The sequence below is a fragment of the Tiliqua scincoides genome, chromosome 1 (assembly GCF_035046505.1).
Source record: "Tiliqua scincoides isolate rTilSci1 chromosome 1, rTilSci1.hap2, whole genome shotgun sequence".
Taxonomy (NCBI): domain Eukaryota; kingdom Metazoa; phylum Chordata; class Lepidosauria; order Squamata; family Scincidae; genus Tiliqua; species Tiliqua scincoides.
In genome coordinates, this window is record NC_089821.1 from 68,253,487 (window position 1) to 68,279,111 (window position 25,625).

The window sequence follows — 25,625 nt, forward strand, 5'->3', positions numbered from 1 at the left end:
ATGGCCGAAAGAAACTTCACCATAATGACAGAGTTCATTCTGCTGGGATTCACAGATAACCCAAGACTGCAGCTTGTTCTCTTCACAGTGTTCTTACTGATTTACTTGTTGATCCTGATGGGGAACATTGGCATGGTAATGTTAATCTGGATTGACTCCCGGCTTCACACACCCATGTACTTCTTTCTAAGCAACCTGTCCCTTTTAGACATCGGCTACTCCAGTGTCATTGCTCCCAGGACACTGATGGCCTTTGTAGCAGAAACCAAAACTATTTCATTCACTGGTTGCGCCCTGCAGTTTTTCTTTTTCTGCATTGCTGTGTCCTGTGAATGCTGTCTGCTAGGCGTGATGGCATACGACCGCTTCACTGCTATCTGCAACCCGCTCTTGTATACCGCTATCATGTCTAAGCAGTTCTGCAAACTGCTAGTGGCTGCTTCATATCTAACAGGATGCGTAAACGCTGTTGTTCAGACTTCATTTATCTTTAACCTTTCTTTTTGTAGATCCAACATCATCAATCATTTCTTCTGTGATGTGCCCCCTATCCTAAAACTCTCCTGTTCGGACACACATGTCACTGATCTAATCCATTTCACATTCTCTACAGCAATTGTGTCAGTTACTATTGTGACCATTCTTGTCTCTTACACATACATACTTGTTGCTATACTTAGGATCAACTCAGCTGAGGGCAGGCACAAAGCCTTTTCCACCTGTGCCTCCCACCTTACAGCTGTCACTGTTTTCTACGGAACAGCCATATTCATGTACTTACGTCCAAGTTCAAAATATTCAATGGAAGAGGACAAAATCATCTCTGTGTTTTATACGCTTGCTATACCCATGTTGAATCCGCTCATCTACAGCCTGAGAAACAAAGAAGTAAAAGAAGCCTTCAAAAGGATGTTGGGGAGATAGGTTGTCTCTCAGAGACAGTAACCAACTTTTTCTCATATTTGTCTACATCCAGCAATACAAAACCTACTGACTATTAGTCCCATCCTATCTGTCCCCCCTTTGCTTGTGCAGCTGTGCTGAAATGACATGCACTATATCCAGTGGGGGAAGGCAGACCCAGAGGCTTCAGAAGGGAAAGGGAATTAATTCTCCATAACGTTCCTGCTCTGCAGTTGTTCTCCTTGGAACCTGCACCAGCTCTTTAGCTGGCAGAAGTCTGAAGGGAGAAAGGGAGTATTGGCAACCTTCAGTCTCGAAAGACTATGGTATCACGCTCTGAAAGGTGGTTCTGGCACAGCGTCTAGTGTGGCTGAAAAGGCCAATCCGGGAGTGACAATCCCTTCCACACCGGGAGCAATTGCAGTCTGTCCCTGGTCTGTCTCCCTGGCTATGGGCCTTCCTTCTTTGCCTCTTAGCCTCAGACTGTTGGCAAAGTGTCTCTTCAAACTGGGAAAGGCCATGCTGCACAGCCTGCCTCCAAGCGGGCCGCTCAGAGGCCAGGGTTTCCCACTTGTTGAGGTCCATCCCTAAGGCCTTCAGATCCCTCTTGCAGATGTCCTTGTATCGCAGCTGTGGTCTACCTGTAGGGCGCTTTGGGAGTGGGGAGACTGAAAAAGGATAGATATGCACCATCACTACCAGATCTACCCCTACTGCAGCCTGTTCGCCCTCGTTGTAGTCGCTATTAATGCTGTCATGCCCAGAATTTGAATTCTGGATATCTGCCTTCATATCATCCTGTAAATTGTCCTGATAATGAGTGCATTAACACAGGTCTGCAACCAAAAAGCTGTTTTCATAATTTTATGTGATTCTTATTTTTTTTGGTGCGCTGAATTCAAAAATGACCACCGTTTTTTCCTGGGATGTCAGGTTTTTTCACATTTGAAATGTGCCTTGGTCAAACAGGTAGCTGGAAATCAATTTGGAGTTGGTACTCAAGAAAGTTGGTTATCAAAATCAAAACTGGTTGGTATGTGGGGATTTAAAAGTATTGTGTATGCTGCTGGGACAACAGGCTGGGTATACCAAATACCCTTGTTTTCTATGTTTATGGGACAGTAGAGACCTACAAAATCACTGGAAGCAAAAAAATTGGCCACTAAGAAGTCTAGTTGTTAGATATTAGAAAACTCATATCTGACAAAGATTTCATCAGTTCAATGACTCCAACTCAAAAAGAAGCGTGGGTTGCCTTTACTGTGGTCATAAATAAATTTTTGGGAAACCAAAAGGACCCAAATTACAAGGAAATGGTGGAAACAATGTTGAAAGCGTTCCACAAGCTTGGTTGCTCCGTGAGCTTAAAAGTCCATTTTCTCAACTCACACCTTGACAATTTTCCTGAAAATTTGGGAGCAGTGAGTGAAGAGCAGGGAGAACGTTTCCATCAAGATATAAAAGAAATGGAAAGAAGGTATCAAGGGAAATGGAGTGTAACGATGATGGCTGACTACTGCTGGATGTTGTATAGGGATCTTTCGGAAGCCACCTACAAGAGGAAAAGCTCAAAAAGAAGTTTAGAGTTTAAAAAAAGACGATTTCACAAGCAATCTACTTGAGTGTGGTGCTAATTTTGTTGTCACCTGTGCAAATGAGTTAATATTTTTCATTTAAATAAAATATTTGCGTTAAGAGATTTTTTAAAATGATGACCACCCGTTTGTTCGAAAACCTGACGTCCTAGGACAAAACTGCTATTTTTGGATTCAGCGCACCAAAAAACGTAAGAATCAGTCAACAAAACCAAAACAGCTGTCCAAAAATTTTTTTTTGCAGACCTGTGTATCCTTAGAGTCATGATAGAAAAATAAGCAAAAGGTCAGCAAATGGGCATACAGTGTAAACTGGTGTAGTTCCAGGATACAATAAAGTGTTTTATGAAAACAAACAAATCAAATTATTTAAAAAAAATTGAAATTGAATCCATGCATACTGCAGGAGTTTTGAATCCATGCACCCTAATAGCCCAATCCTAACAAAACTCTCCCTGTCATTGTGGTCACGTCAATGGAGGGGGGCAGGGCTTCCATTCCCTTAATCTGGGCCAAGCCTCTGTGTCAGTGAAAGATGGGCCAAGATATTGTTCACCCACCATTTCCCCCCTTCTCCCACACTGGCCTCTTCTCACATCAGGGGCAATTTAATTCTGGGAGGTTGACAAATAAAGGGAATCAGACTCTATTTGCCTAATTCAGCGTTTTTCAGCGGCTGTGCTGCGGCACACTAGTGTGCCGCAAGGCAGCCTCAGGTGTGCTGTGGAGGCAGGCAGTAGTCACCGGTGGAGATGCGGTTGCTTTGACCCTCACATGCAGGTGAAAAAGGAGCAGCCGCAGCTGAGCAAGAGGAAGGCTGCAACCCGATCCTCATTTCCCTGGGAGTAAGCCAGGGATTATGGGGCTTACTTCTGAGTAGACAAGCCTAGGATTGGGTATCAAGTCCATTGTTTGTCTTGTGTGCTGATTGGGCAGGGAGAGAAGCCTGGAGGAGGTCTGGGCTGAGGGAACCAGGGGCAGGCAAGCAGGTAGAAAGCCAAGTCTGCTGAGGCCAGCAGCCTAAGAATGGGCTGGCCTTCAAAGTACCTTCTCCTTGCCACAGTTGCCTGCAGCAACCCTCCCTGCCTTGCCTTTACCTTTCAGAGGAAGGGTGCTGGGCCACAATCCTATCCACACTTTCCTGGGAGTAAGCCCCATTGACTCTTATGGGGCTTACTTCTGAGTAGACATGCCTGGGTTTGGCTTTCTGGATCCTCTCCTAGCCCCACTTTCCTGGGAGTAAGCCCAGGACTTACTACTACTTACTTACTACTATAATGTACTACTACTTACTTACTACTATAAGGACTTACTTACTACTATAATGGGACTTACTTCTGAGTAGACATGCCTGGGCTGGGCTCTCAGGATCCTCTCCTAGCCCTACTTTCCTGGGAGTAAGCCCCATTGACTATAATGGGATGTACTTCTGAGTAGACAGGCATATGATTGGGCTTTGGGTCACATTTTTTTCTGAAATACAGGAGCAGGCAATGGGAGAATGTGAGGCAAGTGATTCTGGACCTTTGGAAGGTGCAGACAAGTGAGGGGAGGGACACAGTAGGAGAGGTGCTAACTGCAATTATGAGATGGGGGAATGTGCCTGTGGGAGGGGGTAGGGTGGGGTGGAGGAGAGGAGGAGAGAGAAGTGCCAATTACCTGCTCCTGTACTTGAGAAAAAAGAGTGCAACCAAAAGCCCAATCCTAGGCATGTCTAGTCAGAAGTAAGTCCCACAGGCACATTCCCCCCTCCCCCCCAGTCTTTGGCTGCAATCCTAACCACACTTTCCTGAGAGTAAGCCCCATTGAACAAAATAAGACTTACTTCTGAGTAGACCTGGTTAGGATTCTGCCCTTTGTCATGTAATGATTTAATTGTATTAATTATATTAATTAAATATTAATTATAATGTAGTAATTTAATGGAAGTAAAAAACTGGGAGTGTGCCTTGACAATTTTAGTGCCTTGACAGTGTGCCATGAGCTGAAAAAGATTGTAAATGGCTGGCCTAATTATTTGCCTTTCCCCCCTCCCTAAGAAAGACATGAGGTGTGCAGGGAATTGAGGAGCATCATAGGAAATGTCTCCCCAATGCATCATGGGAAGGGAATTGGTAACACATTTTTAAATATGAATTGGGGCTTCATTTCATAGAGACCAAATGGCCAATATTGTAATCACTCCCCTTTCAGCAAGGTAAGTACTATAGTCAGAAGGTCAGGGCCCAAGCCAGTATCTGACAAAGCCCAAGCAAATATCTGACAGTCACCATATGCTCATGACTCATGGCATGTCAGCCAGGTGAACAGCAAGCAGGAAAGAGGGCAGGAAATTCAGAGACAAATGAGCAGCTTCTCAGAGGTCTTATGTTCTCAGGGCAGGCCCTGCTTATTGGCAAGAACAGCAGTTTTCAACCTTTTTCATTTCATGGCATACTGACAAGGCACTAAAATTATCAAGGCACACCTTCGGTTTTTTGACAATTGACAAAGCACACTGCACTGCCAGCCAGGGCTCACATCCCCCACTACTCCCACTAATAAATGACCCTCCCCCAAACTCCTGTGGCACATGTGCAGACCATTTGCACCACACCAATGTGCCATGGCACACTCATTGAAAATTGCTGAGCTAGAAGGCACCGAATGGCTGAGGAAAAGATAACTGTGCACCTTCTAATTTCTGATTAACAGAGCACCAGCTCAGACCATACTGTCTGAGCTGTCTCCCTACCCACAGAGTTTGTAAAATTAGGTGCCTAGTCAACTAGTTAAACTAGAATCAGGGGGACTGAAATGCGGGAGAGAGCAGATACATAGAATGAGAGAATAGGAAAAAAATTGTAATCATTCCTAACCATGACAACCTTTTTCACAGAAGCAAGCTTGTCCAGTTGTCCACATCCTATCATTCCCAAAGTCTGGATCACTAACTTCCAAATTTCTCCTCATCAAGAATTTGCTCTAGATTTTGGAGTTCTGACTTGCCTGATCTGGAATTCTCCAAAGGGTTTCTTCCTATTTATGGATTTTAGACGTGCATTCATGTCTTGTTTGCAACAGCTTTTCTGTCTTTCCCAATAAACAAAGAAAAGTGTTGACAAAACACTGCATAAAAACAAGCTTTGTGTGATCATACACATGACTGCATGGATATTCTATTTGTGTGATATTTTATCAATGCTCATGTGCCCTTACGTGGCTGAGAAAACGCGGGGGGGGGGGAGAACATTTTTCATTTGTGTAATATGGTTCTATCAAGATTATTTTTTGCTGGTATTTTACCAACGTGCAGAATCAAGCTCACAAACCATGAACAAAGTGTACAAGTGAATTGGACTGCAATCCTATCCTGCGCTGGAACAGGAAAACCAAGAGGCTTGCACTGTATCCCGAGCAGGATAGGAGCCCAAAGTGGCTCAACCGGACCAGGTAAGGCACCCTGGTCCCTCTCTTAAACCTGTGCCACCTCCTGAAGTGGCACAAGTCCGAGGAGAGGGGAGCATCTTGAAGATAACTGCCGGGTCCCAGCCCTGCCTTCCGCTCCCCAACTGCCCGCCCCCTTAGATTTTCTAAGAAAGCTTATCATTTTTATGTGAGCCAAGGTGAATTCAACAATCACTACACAGACACAGCTAAATGTACCATCTTCAACCTTTGGTCTTGCATTTATTTACATGCTTATTGAATTTTAAGCTGCTTTTTGACTAAAGTTCCCTTTAATGGTTCAAAAGCTGCAAAATACACTAAGCATAAAAGGAAATATTTAAAATTTTACTATTTAAGGTTTAGAAGAATATTAACATAACAGCAGCATTTCAAAAACCAGCTCCCTACATTCCAAGTCCTGCCAGAATCAAATGTTTTCAAAGCCCTCCTTAAGAGGAATGATCAAGACAATCTAGCACAGTGGTTCTCAAACATTTAGCACTGGAACCCACTTTTTAGAATGAGAATCTGTCAGGACCCACCAGAAGTGATCTCATGACCAGAAGTGACATCATCAAGCAGGAAAATTTTTAACAATCCTGGGCTGCAATCCTACCCACACTTACCTATGAGTTAGTCCCATTGACTAACATTAGAAAAAGCATATACATAGTAGCCTGTTAAAAGTACAGATCTGTAACATTTCCACAGATGTAGTCACAGACCATGGTAGCATCAAGTCATTAGAATTAAAAACAAAATATTGAAATGAATGGAATTGCCTCAGAACCCACCTTGTGGGTCCCAACCCACAGTTTGAGAAACATTGATCTAGCATAATGCCTGAGAGGGAGAACATTCTACAGTTGTGGGATCACCCCTGAAAAGGCCCAAGTGCAGCTACTGAGTGACCTCACCTCAGATTGTGGTAGCAGTTATGAACTGACTTTACTGGGGAACCAATGGAAACACCTGCCTGTATCAAACACCTGCCTGTATCAGAGGTACACTTCAGCTATTTCAACCTTTTATGCCACTTAAGACAAGGCCATCTGCTCCTATGTGGAAGATGTGACTAAACAACCTCAGAGGGTGATCTCACCTTACGCAGGACACCCCAAAAGGAAGGAAATTTCCTCTTTCCTCTCTTCAAGCAAAAGCAGGGAGATGTGTGTCAGAACTGGCTAGTACTGAGATTTGACCTGTCTTCCCTTTACAAGGAATCAGACAAAGATTAGGTGAAAATATCCTTGAATCACAGAGTATTATGATTGTGAACAAGGCCAAGAGGAACTGACCCTCCTTCATGAAAATCCTTTCAGCCCAATTGCCTTCATCAAGGCCCTTTTCACTTCCTTGTTCCTCAGACTGTAGATCATCGGGTTTATCATGGGAGTGACAACCCCATACAGCATGGAAACAATTCTGTCCTGCTTGGGGGAATAAGTGGAGGTGGGGCGAACATAGGTGGCAATGGTGGTCCCATAGAACAGGCAAACTATACTCAAGTGAGAACCACAGGTGGAGAAAGCTTTGCGTCTGCCATCAGCAGAACGTATGCGCAAAATAGCAGAAATTATATATACGTAAGAGATCAGGGTGACCAGAAAAGCTCCTCCTCCTAAAATACCACCCACAAGAAGAACAACTAGTTCAGAGAGGTAGGTAGAAGAGCAAGAGAGAGCCATCACTGGGGGGATATCACAGTAATACTGGTTGATTTTATTGGGCCCACAAAAAGACGAACTAAAGATTAGTGAGGTATGAACCATGGAATTGATTAAACCAGTTACCCAGGTCCCAGCAGCCAGCTGGACACATAGATGTTTATTCATGATCCTCGTATATTGCAGTGGACTACATATGGCCGCATAGCGATCATATGCCATCACGGCTAGCAATAAAATCTCAGTGCCCACCACATCAATGAGAAAAAGTAATTGCGTCACACAGCCGGCAAATGTTATCCTCTTATCTTTGGACAAGAGGACCTGGAGCATCTTTGGCACTGTGACAGTCGGGCAAAGGATATCCAGGAAGGACAAATTACTGAGGAAGAAGTACATAGGAGTGTGGAGTCGAGCATCTGTCCATATTGCCATGAGGATAGCCCCGTTCCCTGCCAAGGTGATCAGGTAGATGGGCAGAACCATCACAAAGAGAGCAATCTGCACTTCTGGAAGATCAGACAGTTCAGTGAGGTAGAAGTCTTTTGCTGCAGTTACGTTGGCTTTCTCCATCTTCCTGCCAATAAGTATACACTGGGCTACCTGAAATGCAGGAGAGGCAAAGACAATTTATTATATCTGTCAACAGAATTACTATTTGGTCAATTATGTGATTATTAATCATTTGGTGAAGAATGCAGTTGGTTGGCACAATTCGATTGTACCCGTGTGCTGGCGTAACAAGTACACTGCTGGCGCAAACCGTTACAAATGTGCTGCGAAGCATGTTGTGACAGTGCATCTACAGGAAGAGCCAGTGGAAAGGCTTGCGCCATCCCATAGGCACCAGTGCAGGACCCAGTGTGTGCCAGAGCAGGGAAGAGCTCCTCTGAGCAGCGCAAGGAAGGCAGAGAAAGGATAGAATGAAAATGGGGAGGGCAGGGGTGGACAGGTAGGGCACAGGAGGAGGTTGGAATGTTAGAACCTAAGAAGAGTTCTGCTGGATCAGGCCAAAGGCCCATCTAGTCCAGCTTTCTATATCTCACAGTAGCCCACCAGATAACTCAGGCATCACACAAGACAACAAGAGACTTGAATCCTTATGTCCTCCCTTGCACCTGGCATTCTGAGGTAACCTACTTCTAAAATCAGGAGGTTGCACATACCCATCACGGCTTGTAACCTATGATGGACATTTCCTCCAGAAAACTGTTCAATCCCCTTTTAAAGGCAATCAGATATCTTCCCCCTTTAAAGGCTAACCAGATACCATCACCACATCCTGTGGCAAGTAGTTCCATAGATTAATAACACGCTGGGTAAAGAAATATTTTATTTTGTCAGTCCTAACTCTCCCAATACTCAATTTTAGGGGATGTCCCCTGTTACTGGTGTTGCGTGAGAGGGAGAAGAACATCCCCCTACCCACTTTATCCATCCCCTGCATTATTTTATATGTCTCAATCATGTCCCCACTCAGGCACCTCATTTCTAGACTGAAGAGCCCCAAACGCTGTAGCCTTTCCTCATAAGGGAGGTGCCCCAGCCCAGTAATCATTTTGGTCACTCTCTTCTGCACCTTTTCCATTTCCACAATATCCTTTTAAAGATGTGGCAACCAGAACTGGACACAATACTCCAGGTGTGGCCTTACCATCAATTTGTGCAATGGCATTATAATATTAGTCCTTCTATTCTCAATACCTTTTGTAATGATCCCAAGCAGCAGTGGCTCATGCTATATCCTATCTGCCTTCCAGGGCCTGATTGGCCCACATGGAGTCAATCAGCTTTGTGCCAGTCATTTAGCAAGTGCAGGTTTGAGTAGACCTGTTGTGCTGGCTGGGACCTTTTCCAGGGCAAGGGGACAAATGCAAAAATTCCCCTGCAAAATACAGCACAAATTGCTCTGGCACAAGCTGCTCTGCAACAGCACAGAGGAATTTAGGTCAGATAGTGCTGCCATTCATACATTTATCTGTATAATACTAGAAGCTCTTCACACACACAGGGGGAAATTCTAGCAAGTGAGAAAAGCTTACTGGGAGAGAATTGTGCATGCTGAACCAGAATTCAGGCAAGAAGGGGAGAGGATTCACTGGAATGTTAGATCATGCCCTTAAATTTAAATCTGTTCACATACTATAAAACTCAGCAGGCACCTGTGAAGATTTTTGTAGGAGATTTTTTTTTTCCTTTTCAGTGTATGATCGTTTAGAGCTAATAAAGCAGAGTCACTGTTAGAAGAAAACACTATTTTGCCATTTACTTTTTTCATCAGTTTGGAAACCTGGAATATAACATTTATTCCATATTATGACAGATTAGTCTGTGTCTCCCCTTCTCGGTGTTGTCAAGTTTTTTTATTATTTGGAATAAACAGTGAGTAACTGAAAAGATCAACATTTCTGAATCCCTTGAAAAACAGAGTGATGGGCAGCCCAGTCTTGAGCTGCCTGAAGCAGGGGCTGCCACTGCACCAAAATGGAAGCCGCAGCATCCAACGCCTGAGGCAGCTCTTCAGGAGAAGGAGAATTTCATCCCCTTCCCCGCAATGGGGCTACTCAATTCTGCGGTGGCTCTTGAGCTGGTGCAGAATCAAAGAGTCCCATGTTGAACTGTGCAGTCCAAAATGGGGCTCTGCATCCAGTGAAGCCAAGCTCCAGTCCTGCCCTCCTCCTGCCCCGCTCCATCCCTCCCTCCACCACGCCTCTTTCTCATCCTTTGCCTGCCTCCCCCCACCCCGGAATGCTTCCTCCTCACCTCTCCCCACACCCCCACTCATCTCTCCACTGCCAGGTGGTCCAGGCAACTACCAGGTGGTGGAATGTGGCCCAGCGACAGAGCTGGCCCAGTGCAGGCTCACGCTGGGCTAGCTCAGGTGCTGGGCTCCTGGTAAGGGCTTGCAAACGTGCCTTATGGCACATTTGCATCAGTGCACACCAGCGGTGAACTGGCATGCACTGCTCCGGATGGGGCCCTAAACCTCACTGGAAAATTCAAACACACAGGGGGGTGGGGGTGACTGTATTCCTTGTTCAAAACATTCAGGACCAAGCCTACAGCAACTGCGAGCTCACTTTCAGTGGTTGGTACCACTCACTTCTTCAGTTTAATTAAAGTGATAGCACATTGAAGACAAATTGTATTCAGAGCAATCAATTTACACTGTAGGGTAATTTAAATAATAAAGTACTGAAGAAAGAAAATTGATCTGTTTATTAAGAGTGCTTTTGGGCAGAGTTCCCCCATGTGAAGGAAGTCTGACAAGGTATTGCACAGAATACAGGCATGCCACAATATCTGAAGGCGAGCCCTAGTAATATGGGTTCTTTACCCATATTCTTTACCCACATGAGTTCTTTACCCATGTTTCATTACACAAGACATTTCAGAAGGAGGAAGGCCAGGGTTCTCATTACTCACATAAGATTATACAAATGTACCGTCTACACACACACACACACACACACACACACACACACACACACACACACACACGATTTTACAAAATCGTAAATGGAAAGTTACAAAAAAACTAAGCCAAAAACCCCCTGCACTTTTTATTACTATTCGGTAGTATTTACAAAAATATTCCTTTCTTTTTAGAGGTGAAGCTAAATGGATTTAAAGGTTGGCAATAACAACAAGGCATTGCAAAGATACCATCATTTCCAACTCTTCTACTAAACCCACAGGATATCTATGTGCAGCATTCCACAAATCTTCCAATATTATCAATGGGGAATTTAAGACTGCAAAATGAAAACTTGTCAAAGGTCATCAAGGCAGAGTTCAAGGCAGAGCTTGGATGTGAAATCAGATTTCCACTCTTTAGTTCACTGAACTATCACAAAAAGAAACTGACTGAAGAACAGAGTTGCAGACCTTAAAAGTTTTGACTGCCCATGATTGTTGAGTCAAGAAAGGGTATCCACTTGCCTTTTGGGTTTCCCTTGCAGTCTGGTCAACTCAGGAAGAACCTGTGAAGAATTTGCTGAAGTTCAGAAAAATGCTGGCATGGCTATTCTGAAGTAATATTTGAAAGCATTGCCCCGTCATCAGACAAAGCAGATTTTTACCACTGGAGAAAAAAATGGCATCAAGATAAATGATGCACCTTGAGACACAGATCTCTAAGGAATCTGAGAGAAAATGACTTGCTCAGAGATTGTTGGCAGCCTTCAGTCTCGAAAGACTATGGTATCACGCTCTAAATGGTGGTTCTGGAACAGTGTCTAGTGAGGCTGGAAAGGCCAATTCAGAAGTGACAATCCCTTCCACACTGGGAGCAAGTATAGTGTGTCCCTGGTCTGTCTCCCTGGCTATGGGCCTTCCTTCTTTCCCTCTTTCCCTCAGTCTGTTGGCCAAGTGTCTCTTCAAACTGGAAGCGACCATGCTGCACAGCCTGCCTCCAAGCGGGACGCTTAGAGGCCAAGCTTTCCCATCTGTTGAGGTCCAATCGTAAGGCCTTCAGATCCCTCTTGCAGATATCCTTGTATCGCAGCTGTAGTCTACCTGTAGGATACTTTTCCTGCACAAGTTCTCTATAGAGGAGATCCTTTGGGATCCGACCATAGTCCATTCTCACGACATGACCAAGCCAACACAGGCGTCTCTGTTTCAGCAGTGTATACAAATTAGGGATTCCAGCTCATTCCAGGACTGTGTTGTTTGGATCTTTGTCCTGCCAGGTGATGCCGAGCATGCATTGGAGGCAGCACATGTAAAAAGGGTTCAGCTTCCTCTCCTGTTGTGTGCAAAGAGTCCATGACTCACTGCACTACAGAAGTGTACTCAAGACACAAGTCTGTAGACCGGGATCTTGGTATGTTCTGTCAGCTTCTTGTTGGACCATAATCTCTTTGTGAGTCTGGAAAACGTGGTAGCTGCTTTACTGATGCATTTGTTTAGCTCAGTATTGAGAGAAAGAGTGTTGGAGATCTTTGAACCAAGGTACACAAAGTCATGGACAATCTCCAGTTCATACGCAGAGATTGTAATGCAGGGAGGTGAGTCCACGTCCTGAACCATGACCTGTGTTTTCTTCAGGCTGATTGTCAGTCCAGAGTCTTGGTAGGCCTTGCTAAAACAATTCATGAGCTGCTGAAGATCTTTGGCAGAGTGGGCGGTGACAGCTGCATCGTCGGCAAAGAGGAAGTCACACAGGCATTTCAGCTGGACTTTGGACTTTGCTCTCAGTCTGGAGAGGTTGAAGAGCTTTCAGTCTGATCTGGTCTGGAGAGAGATGCTGTTGCAGTTCCAAAGGCCTGCTTCAGCAGGACAGCAAAGAAAATCCCAAACAATGTTGGCGCAAAAACACAGCCCTGCTTCACTCTGCTTCGGATGTCAAAGGGGTTTGGTGTGGAGCCATCAAAGACTACAGTGACCTTCATGTCCTTGTGGAAAGACCTGATAATGCTGAGGAGCCTGGGTGGACATCAGATCTTGGGGAGAATCTTGAAGAGGCCATCCCTGTTGACCAGGTCGAAAGCCTTTGTGAGATCTATGAAGGCTATAAAGAGTGACTGTCTTTGTTCCCTGCATTTCTCCTGCAGCTGTCTAAGGGAGAATACCATATCAGTGGTGGACCTGTTGGCTTGGAATCCGCACTGCGATTCTGAACAGATGCTCTCTGCAAGTACCTGGAGCCTCTTTAGTGCAACTCGGGCAAACAGCTTTCCTACAAAGCTAAGGAGAGAGATGCCACAATAGTTATTGCAGTCACCTCTGCCACCTTAGTTTTTGTACAGCGTGACAATGTTTGCATCCCTCATGTCCTGTGGTACTCCACCTTCTCTCCAGCAGAGACAGAGGATTTTATGCAGCTCAGTGGCAATGATCTCTTTGCAACACTTTAGGACTTTAGCAGGGATGTTGTCTTTCCCAGGTGCCTTGCCAGAGGCAAGGGAGTCCAGGGCCATGTGAAGTTTTGCTAGGGTTGGATCACTGTCAAGCTCCTCCAACACAAGCAGGCACTCAATGTTGTTCAGCGCTTCTTCGGTTACTACATTTTGTCTGGAATACAGCTCAGAGTAGTGCTGCACCCAGTGTTCCATCGGCTGCGCCCAGTCCTGGATGACCTCACCTGTGGCAGACTTCAGAGGGGTAATTTTCTTCTGTGTTGAACCTAGGGCCTGCTTGATACCATCATATATCCCCTTGATGTTGCCTGTGTCAGCTGGTATCTGTATCTGGGAACAAAGCTGGAGCCATTAGCACATCTCCTGGCAATCTGCTAGACTTTGCTGTGAGCAGCTCGGAGGACCTGCAGGTTGTGCTCACTGGGACAGGCTTTGTATGCTGCTTGAGCTCTCTTCTTTTCTCAATGACTGATGTCAACTCCTCTGAGTGGGATTCAAACCAGTCTGCCATGTTGTTGGTCTTGTTGCCGAATATGGACAAGGCAGTGTTGTAAATGGCATTCTAGAAATGTTCCCATCTGTTGGATGCATTTGCATCGGCTGGGCCTAGAAGAATTTCCTCAAGTGCAAATTCCTCCACTTTTCCCTGATCCCGGGTCTTGTTGGTGTCAATGTGAGGTCTTCCTTCCTTCCTTGTGTGATACAGTCACTTAGTTTGCATTTCACTCTGCTGCATATCAGGGAGTGGTCAATGTCACAGGCTAAGATAACTGCATGTTATCTTGATGCTGGGAAGGATGGAGTGTCTGGTGAGTATCAGGTTGAGCTGGTGCCAGTGCTTTGATCTTGGGTGTCTCCAAGAGACTCTATGTTGGGGCTTCGTGTTGAAGAATGTGTTACCCCCACACCCACAATAAAGACACCAGACTTCGGCTTGGATGAAAATGGGCCACTTTATTAAGCTTCAACTGCAGCAGGGCAATAAACACTGAACATCAAAACGTGCGGGGCTATATGGGGAAATGGTCCTAGCCATCTGCCTCCCCCTGAGATCTCATTGGGTGTACCACCTGGCTTGAGGCCCCAGCCGTCAATTGCCAGCTTAGACCTTTCAACGCCACCTCCAAAGGGGGCAAGACAGCCGGACTACAGGCCAGCCACCAGAGCCGCACTATCCTGTCAGTCCAGGCAAGGGGTTCGCCTGCCTGCCTCCTGGAGCCAGTCAGGCATCATGGGAGCGGTTCAGACTTACCCCTCACCCTGCTGCCTTGCATAGACACTGAGCCAAGTACCTACCTACCCAGCCCCGCACGTATCCTGCCCTCAACTGGGAGTGACCAAACCCATCTTGGGCCTAAGAACCGCACCACCCATTGCTAGTCTGAGGTAGGCAAAAAAACAGCCATCCCAGGGCCAATCAAGATGACTGCAAAAAATTCCTACCCGGCCCTTAGAAAGCAACCAGCTAATCCCAGACTGGTTACAGGGCGGGCAAGTGGGGTTGCTGGCTGGGAACCAACTGAGCCCAGCCGGAGCGCACACTCCGAGCTGGAGCTCTAGTCCCGCCTCCCCTGGCCACGACAGCCAATCACGGCCCCAGCCTCAGCCTGAGTGCATGAGGCAGGGAGGGGGCAATCAGCCGCTAGTGCCTTATTGGCGCAAGCGGCTGTTGCTGACGCAGAAACTGTGATGACAGCAAAACTCTAGCAGGCGTTGGCCATTTTCGTTCATCCTCCCAGTGCCAAACTGGCCTAAGCAAGTGGGCCAAAAACTGTGATCAGTACCAACTCTAGCATAGAAATCTCTGAGAATGAACAATGGCTCTTTTTCGGGGATCTTCTTGATAGTGGTGACCAGGTCATCGTAGAATTTGTCTTTAGCTTCTGCTGGAGACAACAGAGTCGGTGCATAGGCACTGATGAGAGACGTTGTACAGAAGTTGTACAGAAGTTCATTTGATCCCAAAGTGTGTTGAATACTATGGCCCTGATGATGATGATGATGATGATGATGATGATGATGATGATGATGATGATAGGATTCTTGCTCAGAAAAAGCAACACTGTTTTCTGGAGCTTAGCTGGGGTAATTTCCTCAAGGCCAAGAATGTTGAGGTGTTGTTGTTACACAATTACCATTTTGTAGTAGTAGTAGTAGTAGTAGTAGTAGTAATAATAATAATAATCCCAGTAAAGAACCCAGAGCTCCCCAGAAGACACATTAAAAGCTACTAGGATGTCACCATGCTGGACAATTGGTGCAGAAGTGTGCTTCATATTTGATGCACTTTGTGATTAAAAAAGAATGAAAGAACATAATTTTAATTTGATTGAACTGGACCTCGAAACTCTGCATGATACATAAATGGCCTATTATCTCTTAGTGATTTGCTTGCAAGGGAAATCAAAATATTTGTTCTCTGAAGAATAAAACCATATAGCTTGTAAACAAATCCTCAGGGATTCTTTTCTTTTTCTCAGACTAGGTGATTAAAGAGCAATCTGCAGCAACCTCCACCCAGCCAGAGGAGGAGATAAAAGGACTGTTTTAGGATTGTAAGGCTCACATTTATCTGCTGTTTGGGATAACCAAGTTCGCTACTTGCCGGCAGGGGGGAGGGGGGAACGCTGTGCAAATGATGCAAGAGAAGCAACTTCTGGGTCGATAGCAGCCTGATCTTTCTGTTTTGGACTCATTCTAGGTTTGGGCATTCTGGAAGCTATTGAGAGGTTGTTTAGTGCCTTGTCCCTACTGCTGTTGTCGTTGCAGGTAAATTGAATGACTGCAGATCATCAGGGCAACATTTGTGTTATCCGTCATTTCAGTCTGCTGGCTAAGCACACATGGAAGTAAGTTAGTCTTATTGAAATCAATGGGGCTTTGTTCTAACATGTTGGGTTGTTAGGGCGCAATCCTAACTCCTTATGTCAGTGCTTTCCAGTAGTGACATAAGGGCAATGCAGCTCTGAGGTAAGGGAACAAACATTCCCTTACTTTGAGGAGGCCTCCGTGAGTGACACTCAACTGCAGGATGCAGCACACGCCCCATTGGCACCGCTATACCAGTGCTGGTAAGTACTGACATAAAGGGTTAGGATTGCGCCCTTAGTCATCTTCCCAGTCAACTGGTTATCTCCTACATTGGATAGGCAGCCTAGTATTCCCAATGATCTTACTACATGAAATGTCAGTCTCAGTCCCATTTCAGCCATCAAGAGGTTTTGTTCAGTTTTGCTTGGTTTGAAATTGCTCTCTGTCAGTCAACCTCAGTAGATTGCAGCTGCACTCTTAGGAAATACTTTGAAAATGGGTTGTGTTCATGTTCTGTTTCGCTCATCTATTGTATTGATAACCTGCAATTAAAAGCACTGTGCAGAGTCTGTAGAGCAGATCACTGGGATCTGCTTATGTAGAACTGGGGGCAGGATTAAAGTCACATGAGTTGGTTCAAGATTCTCTGATTTGCATGAATACATAACAGGGCTTAGTAAGGGAGGAGGATTTGCTCCTGTCCTGGTGCTTGTCTAATTGTGACCTCACCTATTCACCTGCAGAGTAGACTTCATCTGGGCTAAATGATGAAGAAAAACCACACCACTGTGATGGAGTTCATCTTCCTGGGATTCACAGACCATCCAGTGCTCCATACTCCCCTCTTCTTCCTTTTTCTGTTTATCTATGTCTTAACCCTGATGGGAAATCTTGGGATGATTTTGCTGATTAGGATTGATACTCGACTTCATACTCCCATGTACTTCTTCCTCAGCAATTTGTCTCTCTTGGATGTTGGCTATTCAACAGTCATTGCTCCAAGAATGCTGGTAACTTTCACAAGAGAAAGCCAAGCGATTCCGTTCAAAGAATGTGCCGTCCAGTTCTTCTTCTTCTGTATTGGCGTGTCCAGTGAATGTTACCTCCTGGCTGCCATGGCCTATGATCGCTTCACAGCCATCTGCAGCCCCCTGCTGTATACAGTTATCATGTCCAGAAGACTCTGCATTCTGCTGGTGGTGGTGGCATATGCCTGTGGCTTTGTGAATGCCCTTGTTCAGACCAGTCTAATATTCAATTTGTCTTTCTGTGGCTCCAATATCATTAATCACTTCTTCTGTGACGTGCCCCCCATCCTGAAACTGTCTTGCTCTGACACACACATTACGGACATTGTGCACTTTACCTTCTCCACCATTGTTGTGTCAAGTACTATTTTGACCATTCTGGTTTCCTATACTTACATCCTGGCAGCCATTCTTCGAATCAGTTCCGCTACAGGCAGGCGCAAGACTTTCTCCACATGTGCTTCTCACTTGACTGCTGTGACCATTTTCTACGGAACTGTCATATTTATGTACTTAAGACCCAACTCTAATTTTGCAGTGAATGAGGATAAAATCATCTCTGTGTTCTATACTCTAGTAATTCCTATGCTAAACCCCCTGATCTATAGTTTGAGAAACAAGGAGGTGAAGGATGCCTTGTACAGAACTACACAAAGGAAATTTTTTTCCCGGTGAACAGTTTTGTTTAGGTGGATTTGTATTAAAACTTGGATTTACAGGAGAAAAAGTAGTATGTGACTTCAATTGTTTTTAAGTGCCATTCAAACTTGCAAATCTAGCAGCTAAAAAAAGGGAAATTCAGTAATGTCTATAAGTGAGTTGCATGTGTGTGTGTGTGTGTGTGTGTGTGTGTCAATCTTGGAAAATCCATTGAGTGTCTCTGATTACCCAGGACATTCAGTGCTACAATATGAAGAATAGAGATAGCCTGTTCTCTAAAGGTCTGGACAGGTCTAAAGACCCAATCCTATTCTTGAAACATCCTGGCATAAGTCCATGTAAACAGTCCTGCTGGTGTAGAAGTCAACCTACTGACAGATACGCCACAGGTGTCAGCTCAATGCCAGAAAAATGCTCTGCCTATGTAGCTTGAACATCACTCACACACTGGAGTAACACTGTCAGTGAGAGACCAAAACAGGGAGGAGAGGGGATTGAATGTGGAAGGGATGCAGGAGGGATGTGAGAGGGGTTAGGGATGTCAGCGGCAGGGAGGAGGCAGGAGGCAGGCGTTCCTGGGTGGGGGGAGGGCAGGCGTTGGACAGCCGCAGAGGGTGGGCAGGCGAAGACTGGGAGGCAGGGCTGGGATCAGGCAGTTATGCTGGATTCCAACCTCCATTCCAGGGGAGAATGGAGCAGCTTCAAGTCGTTCCATTCTCCTCTGACTTGTGCCACCTCAAGAGATAGCGCAAGTCTGAGGACATCCATAGGGGCCAGTGGCCCTTACCCAGGGATAAGGGGGAAAGATTCCTCTTGCCTCTGGCTGAGCCGCTTCTGGCCCCTATCCTGCGCTGGAAACAGCGCAAGCCTCTTGTAGGATACAGACTGCATTTGGTAGCCATTCGCAGACATGTGGTATGGGACTACACTTCTCTGGTCTCTCAAAGCTGAAACTTGGTGATGGGAGCCATGGTGAAAGGGCACTTGGCACTCAAAGGGAGCACTTGGCACAACCTCTTGTCCTTCATAACATGAATGGCAAGATATTATGTTAACTCCTGTTTTCTTAGACTTCTTATTGAAAGTATTCTGTCTCAGGTCTCCACACACAGGCATTCAGATGAAACCTCTACCTCAGTGAACCCCACACAGGAAAGCAAAGGGGAGAGGGAATTCCATGCCGCAATGCATTGATGCTGTGTCTCTGCCTCATGCCTCTACTCCCCCTTCTGACCCTTCAAAATTATTAAGTGTTTCTGCTATCAACAGTTTTGCCTAAACATCCCTTCCCTTTGCAACAACTAAGTGCAGCGAGTGTCTGCTCCCTTTTGGTGAATGCCAGTGGCTCCAACCATTGGTACTGCCAGCCTCATATGAACCCCATTTGTCCCATTTTCACAGGGGTGGGAACTCGACTCAGAAGACTTGGACTCGATCTTCAAAAATGCATGTTTTTTGCTGGCTTGTGGACTCGTGAGTTGTGCAAATGGACTCAGAGTCAAGGGCTCCTGACTCAGTACTTAGTCCCCACACATGCAGGCTTGAGTCTGTCTGTGTCCAGGTGTGCTTGCTTACTGTTTTCACCAAGTGAAAAACATCATGGGGTCATCATTCAGACAGTGTGAGCATCTGGGAAGTTTCAGCCAGGAACAGGGAAGGGCTGATGTTTCCTTTAGCAGAAGAGCGGGGGGCGGGGGGGGGGGAGGTGGGACTGGGGTCTTTTCCCCCATCTCTGATAGGAAGAAAGAAACGGATGATCACCGGACAAAGGATGGAAGGTTTGATTTTTTCTTTGGCTGAGGGAGGGCAGGAGGAGGACCCAAGGGGTTTCTTGCCTTGGAATTGGCTGGAGAAGCCCAGGAAGGTGGAGGAGACAGGGAAGTAGGGGGAGAGGCAGTTTATAGCAATCATGCTTCCCAAATGCATGGCTTCTTTTGGCTCCATTGTTATTTGGGTGGAGGAAGCCTGATTGAATGACTGGCTACAGTGGGACTGCTTCTGAGGAGAGCTGCCAAGAATTGGGATCCTAGTAATCCTTGCAGCTGCTGTGTGTGACTTCCCTCCCTCTTGCCGCTTCTGTCCCCACTCTCTTGCAGTCCCTCCCACCCCCTTCCGCCCTGTTTACAGATGGGACAAGACATCAGGGGATATCAAAGAACTCTGACACAAACACATCCCTCGGCAGTAGCCCCGTTTTTTTCCACAGTGGGTTTTTTTAAAAGGGGAGTGACTCAAGTCCTTTAGAGTCACAAAAGGTGACTCAGCAATTCAGAACGTTCTCCCATTGTGACCTGTTTTCGAGTTGAGTTGCGGGGGGGGGGGCAATGACTCTAGACTTAAGTCAAACCACGTTGGACATTTCCATCCCTGGTTTGTCAGGACTGCATCATTGCTACAGGGGGCTGAACAGTAATCCTGTAGAGTTCTATTGCTGCCAGGGACGGATCCAGTGTTTATGTTTGGGGGGGCCATGATCGCTACCAACTCCAGAGCCCAGGTCAACTAGGTGGGTAGACCGGGGCTCCAGGTTGAACTTGATGGCCTCCATGGCTGAAGTTTGCTGGGCTGGGAGACCTGCTCTTTCACCTGGACTTCCCACTCCTACCTGCCGGATAGACCTGGGCTCCCAATTTAACTTATGGTCTCTATGGTAGACCTGGACTCCCGCCTGGTTTTGTAGCTGTTGACTGGAATGGGAGCCCAGGTCTACCCAGTCAGTAGTTCTGGGTGGGAGCCCAAGACTATCCAGCAGGTAGATCTGGGCTCCAAGTCCAGGCGGGAGTCCTGGTCTACCCCACTGGTAAATCTGGGCTCCTGCCTGGACTTGGAGCCCAGGTCTACCAGCTGGGTAGACCTGGGTTCCCATTCCAGCCAATCTTGCCAGTGCCCTGCACAGTGAGCGTTCCGTCTTCCCGATTTTGCTCCTCACCCCAGCAGGCGCCCTTCCCTGCTGGCAAACAGTTTGGGGGGAACACGCACTCAGGGCTCCCCCTTGGACCTGCCCCTAATTGCTGCCCCATCAGGAGAGGGAAAGGTAATGTTCCATGCTCTCCCCCTTCACAAGGAACTATTGCACGTATACTCTGGTGGTACCCCTCTCCCTCACAAAATCTGAGTATGCAGCTCAAGCCAGAGAACAGGTGTGACTGATGCTGTTGTCAATTCCTTGTCACTCGCTCTCTGTGTTTCTCCTTGCTCCCTACAGGAAGTTTTCCCACTGGTGAAAATACTGTACAAACTGCAAGGGAAAGCTACAGCCTGCCTGTCCTCAGTGACCAATGGGAGCTCAGCTGTTGATTAGTGAGGTTGCCAACCTGTCCTTGCAGGGCCCCTGTTGCTTTGCAGATTCCATGGCAACCAGTGAATGAACTGGTGCAGCAAGACCTCATGGGGACCTGTTTCTTGGGTGTCTGTTGGATAACTTGCAATGACATCAAAGCCTTGCTGGGCACAGATGGTTGGCAACTCCACCTGTGTATTTCTCTTTCCAATGCTGCTCCATCATTGATACTGTTCAAGAAAGATATTGGCTGGACCACCTCATGTCTCCTTGTTAGCAGATAGAGATTCCTTCTTCCCATCCTAGTTATTATCTCAGATGGCCTCACTGTGGTCCTTTATGGGCAAGGTGGGGGTCTTTGCTCTCAGGGTGTGTAGCATTCTCACTCCTTGGACTCCAAGGGGGGGCGCTTCTGAGTGAACACAAGCCTTCTGCTGCATTGGTTTTCTGCTACCATCAGTTAATGAGGCAAACAGTGGCAGGGACAGAAAGGGCATCACACTGACAGTCATGCTGGCAGCTGCCAGTGTCAAAGCAAAGATCATGGGATATGTGTGAGTGCGGTCAGATGGGTAGGCCTCTATGTGAGACACTGTATGTCTCAGGATAGCACAATGGATGGCCCATGCAGTGCTTCCTCTGATAAGCCCTATACTGCTCTGGGCCAGGGTATCTTTGAGATCACCTACTCCCACACAATCCGGCTCGTCCACTCAGGTCATCAGAGAAGGCATTTTTACAAGTGCTGCCGCCCAGGGAGGTACTTGGAGCAGCAGCGAGAAATAGGGCCTTCTTAGTGGTGGCACCAACGGTATGGAATCCCCTCCCCCTTAACTTATGAACTGCTCCCTCTCTTGAAACTTTCTGGCAAGGCCTGAAGACCTTTCTTTTCAGACAAGCCTTCTGAGTCCTGGCCTTTTTAACAACATTTTTTTTTAAACACTTTTTACACCTTTTAACACCTGGTTACAGGCCATGTGTCCTTTTTATAAATTGCTGCTGGTTGCTCCTAACCATCCAAATATCTTTTCTGTTCTTTTCTACAGAATTCTCCCCCATGGCTTCCCTTTGTATAATCTTGGGTAATGTGGAACCAGTGAGTGGTCTTCTCCATTGTGACTATGCATACTGAGGAAGAATGAAATCTTTGATTTTCAATTCGTTGGGAAGAAAACTGGGCTCAGATTTTTACACTGGACTAAAGGATCCAACACTAAATTATTGCAAGTGGTGAATTTTAGGTGAGGTGAGGCACTAGACTTGGGACAAGCTGTGTAATCATCCACAAATCTCTGATAATACTTAAGGGGATTAAGGATCCACAGTGATGGCCTTCAGGGTTTATGTCCCTTAATGACAGTGGAGAATATATAAACATCCCTTCTTAATTAATGCAACACTCTTGCATTTGGGGATGAAATCTGTGTTCGTTTCATCTCTCAGTTTCACCAGTTTCACTGACAAAACATGAATTGATAGCCTTGTCTACTTTTTCTCTTGGAAGGACACTTTCAGACAATTTATGTGATCTTTTGGAATTGAAACTTATGTTTATGTATTCTTCCTCAGAATAAAAATTTTCTGCATGGCATCGCATACTCAGAAGGCACAGTTCTTTCAAATCTTTTAATTCATTGAGAATAAAGGGATAGAAGATCAAGGCAAGAAGAGTTAAAATGGAGAGCTTATATTCAACTGTATTATGGGACCCTGCACAACTTTACTAAGAAGTCCCACTTGGTGCAATGGATGGAGTACAATGGATGTTCCTCTCCTGTAAGTTATTGAGGATTCCAACCTCAGCCAAAAAAACACAGTCAAATTTGTTTAATGGTCATTCAGGAGTGGCAAAAGGTGTTCATGAGAGAGCTAAGCAAAGCAGTTGTTGAACAGAAGCATGTCTAGGAAGCCTCTGGGTAGGAATGTTACACTGTGAAACATAATTCTGATGATTGTGCTGAATTTGCCAGTGTTGGTCTTGGATGATGAGGATGAGGATCAATATTTATATGATGCTTGTCAACAAAAAAGATTTCACAAAGCAGTATACGTAGCAAGTCAAATAAATAATTGGTTCTCTGAAGGGCTCACAATACAAGAAATATGTGGAAGAGTCACCATACAGGGGTGAAAAGGGACAGCTTCTAATCCCCTGCTAAATGTAATAAGAAGACCACTTTAAACAGTGCCTCTTTGCCCAATTAATTTCATATCAAAATACTCAACTTCAGTAAGAGATTAATGGAAGGGAATTCAGAGGTTTCCTCAGTATCAGGGCTCAAGATCACAAAGATGGATGACTATACATCCATACTGAATGATGTATATTCTGGCATCATTCAGTATGGAGCAATGAATTTCTACTTCCTCTCTGCTGTCTCTAATTCAGGGTAAGACAGGTTTTTGTTCCTTCCTGATATAGATGTTGGGATGGTGGGTATGTAAATCTTACTCTATGTGCCTACTATAGGGATTGCTAAGCGTATATACATGAACACACACAAATACCAGTAACAATATTATTTTTATCAAGCATTCTTCTTCATGCTGTTGGCATCTAAAGATATGCTTTACCTTTGGACATAAGAAGAGCCAAGTTGGATCCAGCTACAGGTTGGATCAGCCCCAGCACATTGATTCCAACAGTGGTCAGATAGATGTCTTCAGGAAGCTGACAAACAAGGCATAATAGCAACAATTCTTCCAGTTACTATCCAACATATTGTATTCATTTTCTCCAAAATGAAAATTGGGCAGCCCAATCTTATAGCCTATAGCATGCAGCACATAAGAACATAAGAACAGCCCCACTGGATCAGGCCATAGGCCCATCTAGTCCAGCTTCCTGTATCTCACAGCGGCTCACCAAATGCCCCAGGGAGCACACCAGATAACAAGAGACCTCATCCTGGTGCCCTCCCTTGCATCTGGCATTCTGACATAACCCATTTCTAAAATCAGGAGGTTGCGCATACACATCATGGCTTGTACCCCATAATGGATTTTTCCTCCAGAAACTTGTCCAATTCCCTTTTAAAGGCGTCCAGGTCAGACGCCATCACCACATCCTGTGGCAAGGAGTTCCACAGACCGACTACACGCTGAGTAAAGAAATATTTTCTTTTGTCTGTCCTAACCCGCCCAACACTCAATTTTAGTGGATGTCCCCTGGTTCTGGTATTATGTGAGAGTGTAAAGAGCATCTCCCTATCCATTCTGTCCATCCCCTGCATAATTTTGTATGTCTCAATCATGTCCCCCCTCAGGCGTCTCTTTTCTAGGCTGAAGAGGCCCAAACGCCGTAGCCTTTCCTCATAAGGAAGGTGCCCCAGCCCCGTAATCATCTTAGTCGCTCTCTTTTGCACCTTTTCCATTTCCACTATCTTTTCCACTATGACCTAGACCATTTCCACTATGTCTTTTTTGAGATGCGGTGACCAGAACTGGACACAATACTCCATGTGTGGCCTTACCATAGATTTGTACAACGGCATTATATTATTAGCTGTTTTGTTCTCAATACCCTTCCTAATGATCCCAAGCATAGAATTGGCCTTCTTCACTGCTGCTGCACATTGGGTCGACACTTTCATCGACCTGTCCACCACCACCCCAAGATCTCTCTCCTGATCTGTCACAGACAGCTCAGAACCCATCAGCCTATATCTAAAGTTTTGATTTTTTGCCCCAATGTGCATGACTTTACACTTACTGACATTGAAGCGCATCTGCCATTTTGCTGCCCATTCTGCCAGTCTGGAGAGATCCTTCTGGAGCTCCTCACAATCACTTCTGGTCTCTTTTACCACTCAGAAAAGTTTGGTGTCGTCTGCAAACTTAGCCACTTCACTGCTCAACCCTGTCTCCAGGTCATTTATGAAGAGGTTGAAAAGCACCGGTCCCACCACCAACAGAGTGAGCACTGCATGCTGTAGTGGGGAGCAACCAGATAGCCTGAGTGATATATGTCCTTAGACCAGCTGGACACCAATGGGACTGATGCCAGCTACTTAGCTGGCATACATTCAAGGAGGGGCAAGGGGAATGTTGAGCCAGCAAAAGCGAGATAGGATCTCAACATATGCCACTGCCAACAAGATCCTCCCCCTCTCACCCTGCATTGCCCTTGGTTTAGCTCACTCAACATACCAATCCCCCCTGAACTGCCCCCAAACTGACTCTGCTGTCACCTTATCTGCTCCAGTGAGGCACGTGAGAACCATCTGCATGCACACAGGTCCTCCAACCATTTGTACAGGCAGCTTCTGCCCATTTGCTTTCAGAGTGGCTTTTGTGCCACTGGCCCAGGACATAATCTATGACTGGAGCCAATCAGCTAAGGAACAAAAAAGTCCTTCACAGTTCCACAATGGTCACCAACTAGCCTC

The 25,625-nt window shown here is 45.8% G+C and overlaps 3 protein-coding genes across 3 annotated transcripts; 2 read left to right on the forward strand and 1 right to left on the reverse strand.

Annotated features, from left to right (window-relative positions):
- LOC136654368 (olfactory receptor 5AR1-like) lies at positions 1-924 on the forward strand. The gene has a single exon (XM_066631346.1). The coding sequence runs from the start codon at positions 1-3 to the stop codon at positions 922-924; it is 924 nt and encodes a 307-aa protein (XP_066487443.1).
- A 6,307-nt stretch (positions 925-7,231) lies between these two features.
- On the reverse strand, positions 7,232-8,167 carry LOC136644684 (olfactory receptor 5V1-like). The gene has a single exon (XM_066620749.1). It carries the CDS (start codon positions 8,165-8,167, stop codon positions 7,232-7,234), a length of 936 nt encoding a protein of 311 aa, XP_066476846.1.
- Positions 8,168-17,012: 8,845 nt separating this feature from the next.
- On the forward strand, positions 17,013-17,972 carry LOC136654391 (olfactory receptor 5AR1-like). Its single transcript, XM_066631388.1, has one exon. It carries the CDS (start codon positions 17,034-17,036, stop codon positions 17,970-17,972), a length of 939 nt encoding a protein of 312 aa, XP_066487485.1. The 5' UTR covers positions 17,013-17,033.
- The last annotated feature ends 7,653 nt before the right edge of the window (positions 17,973-25,625 follow it).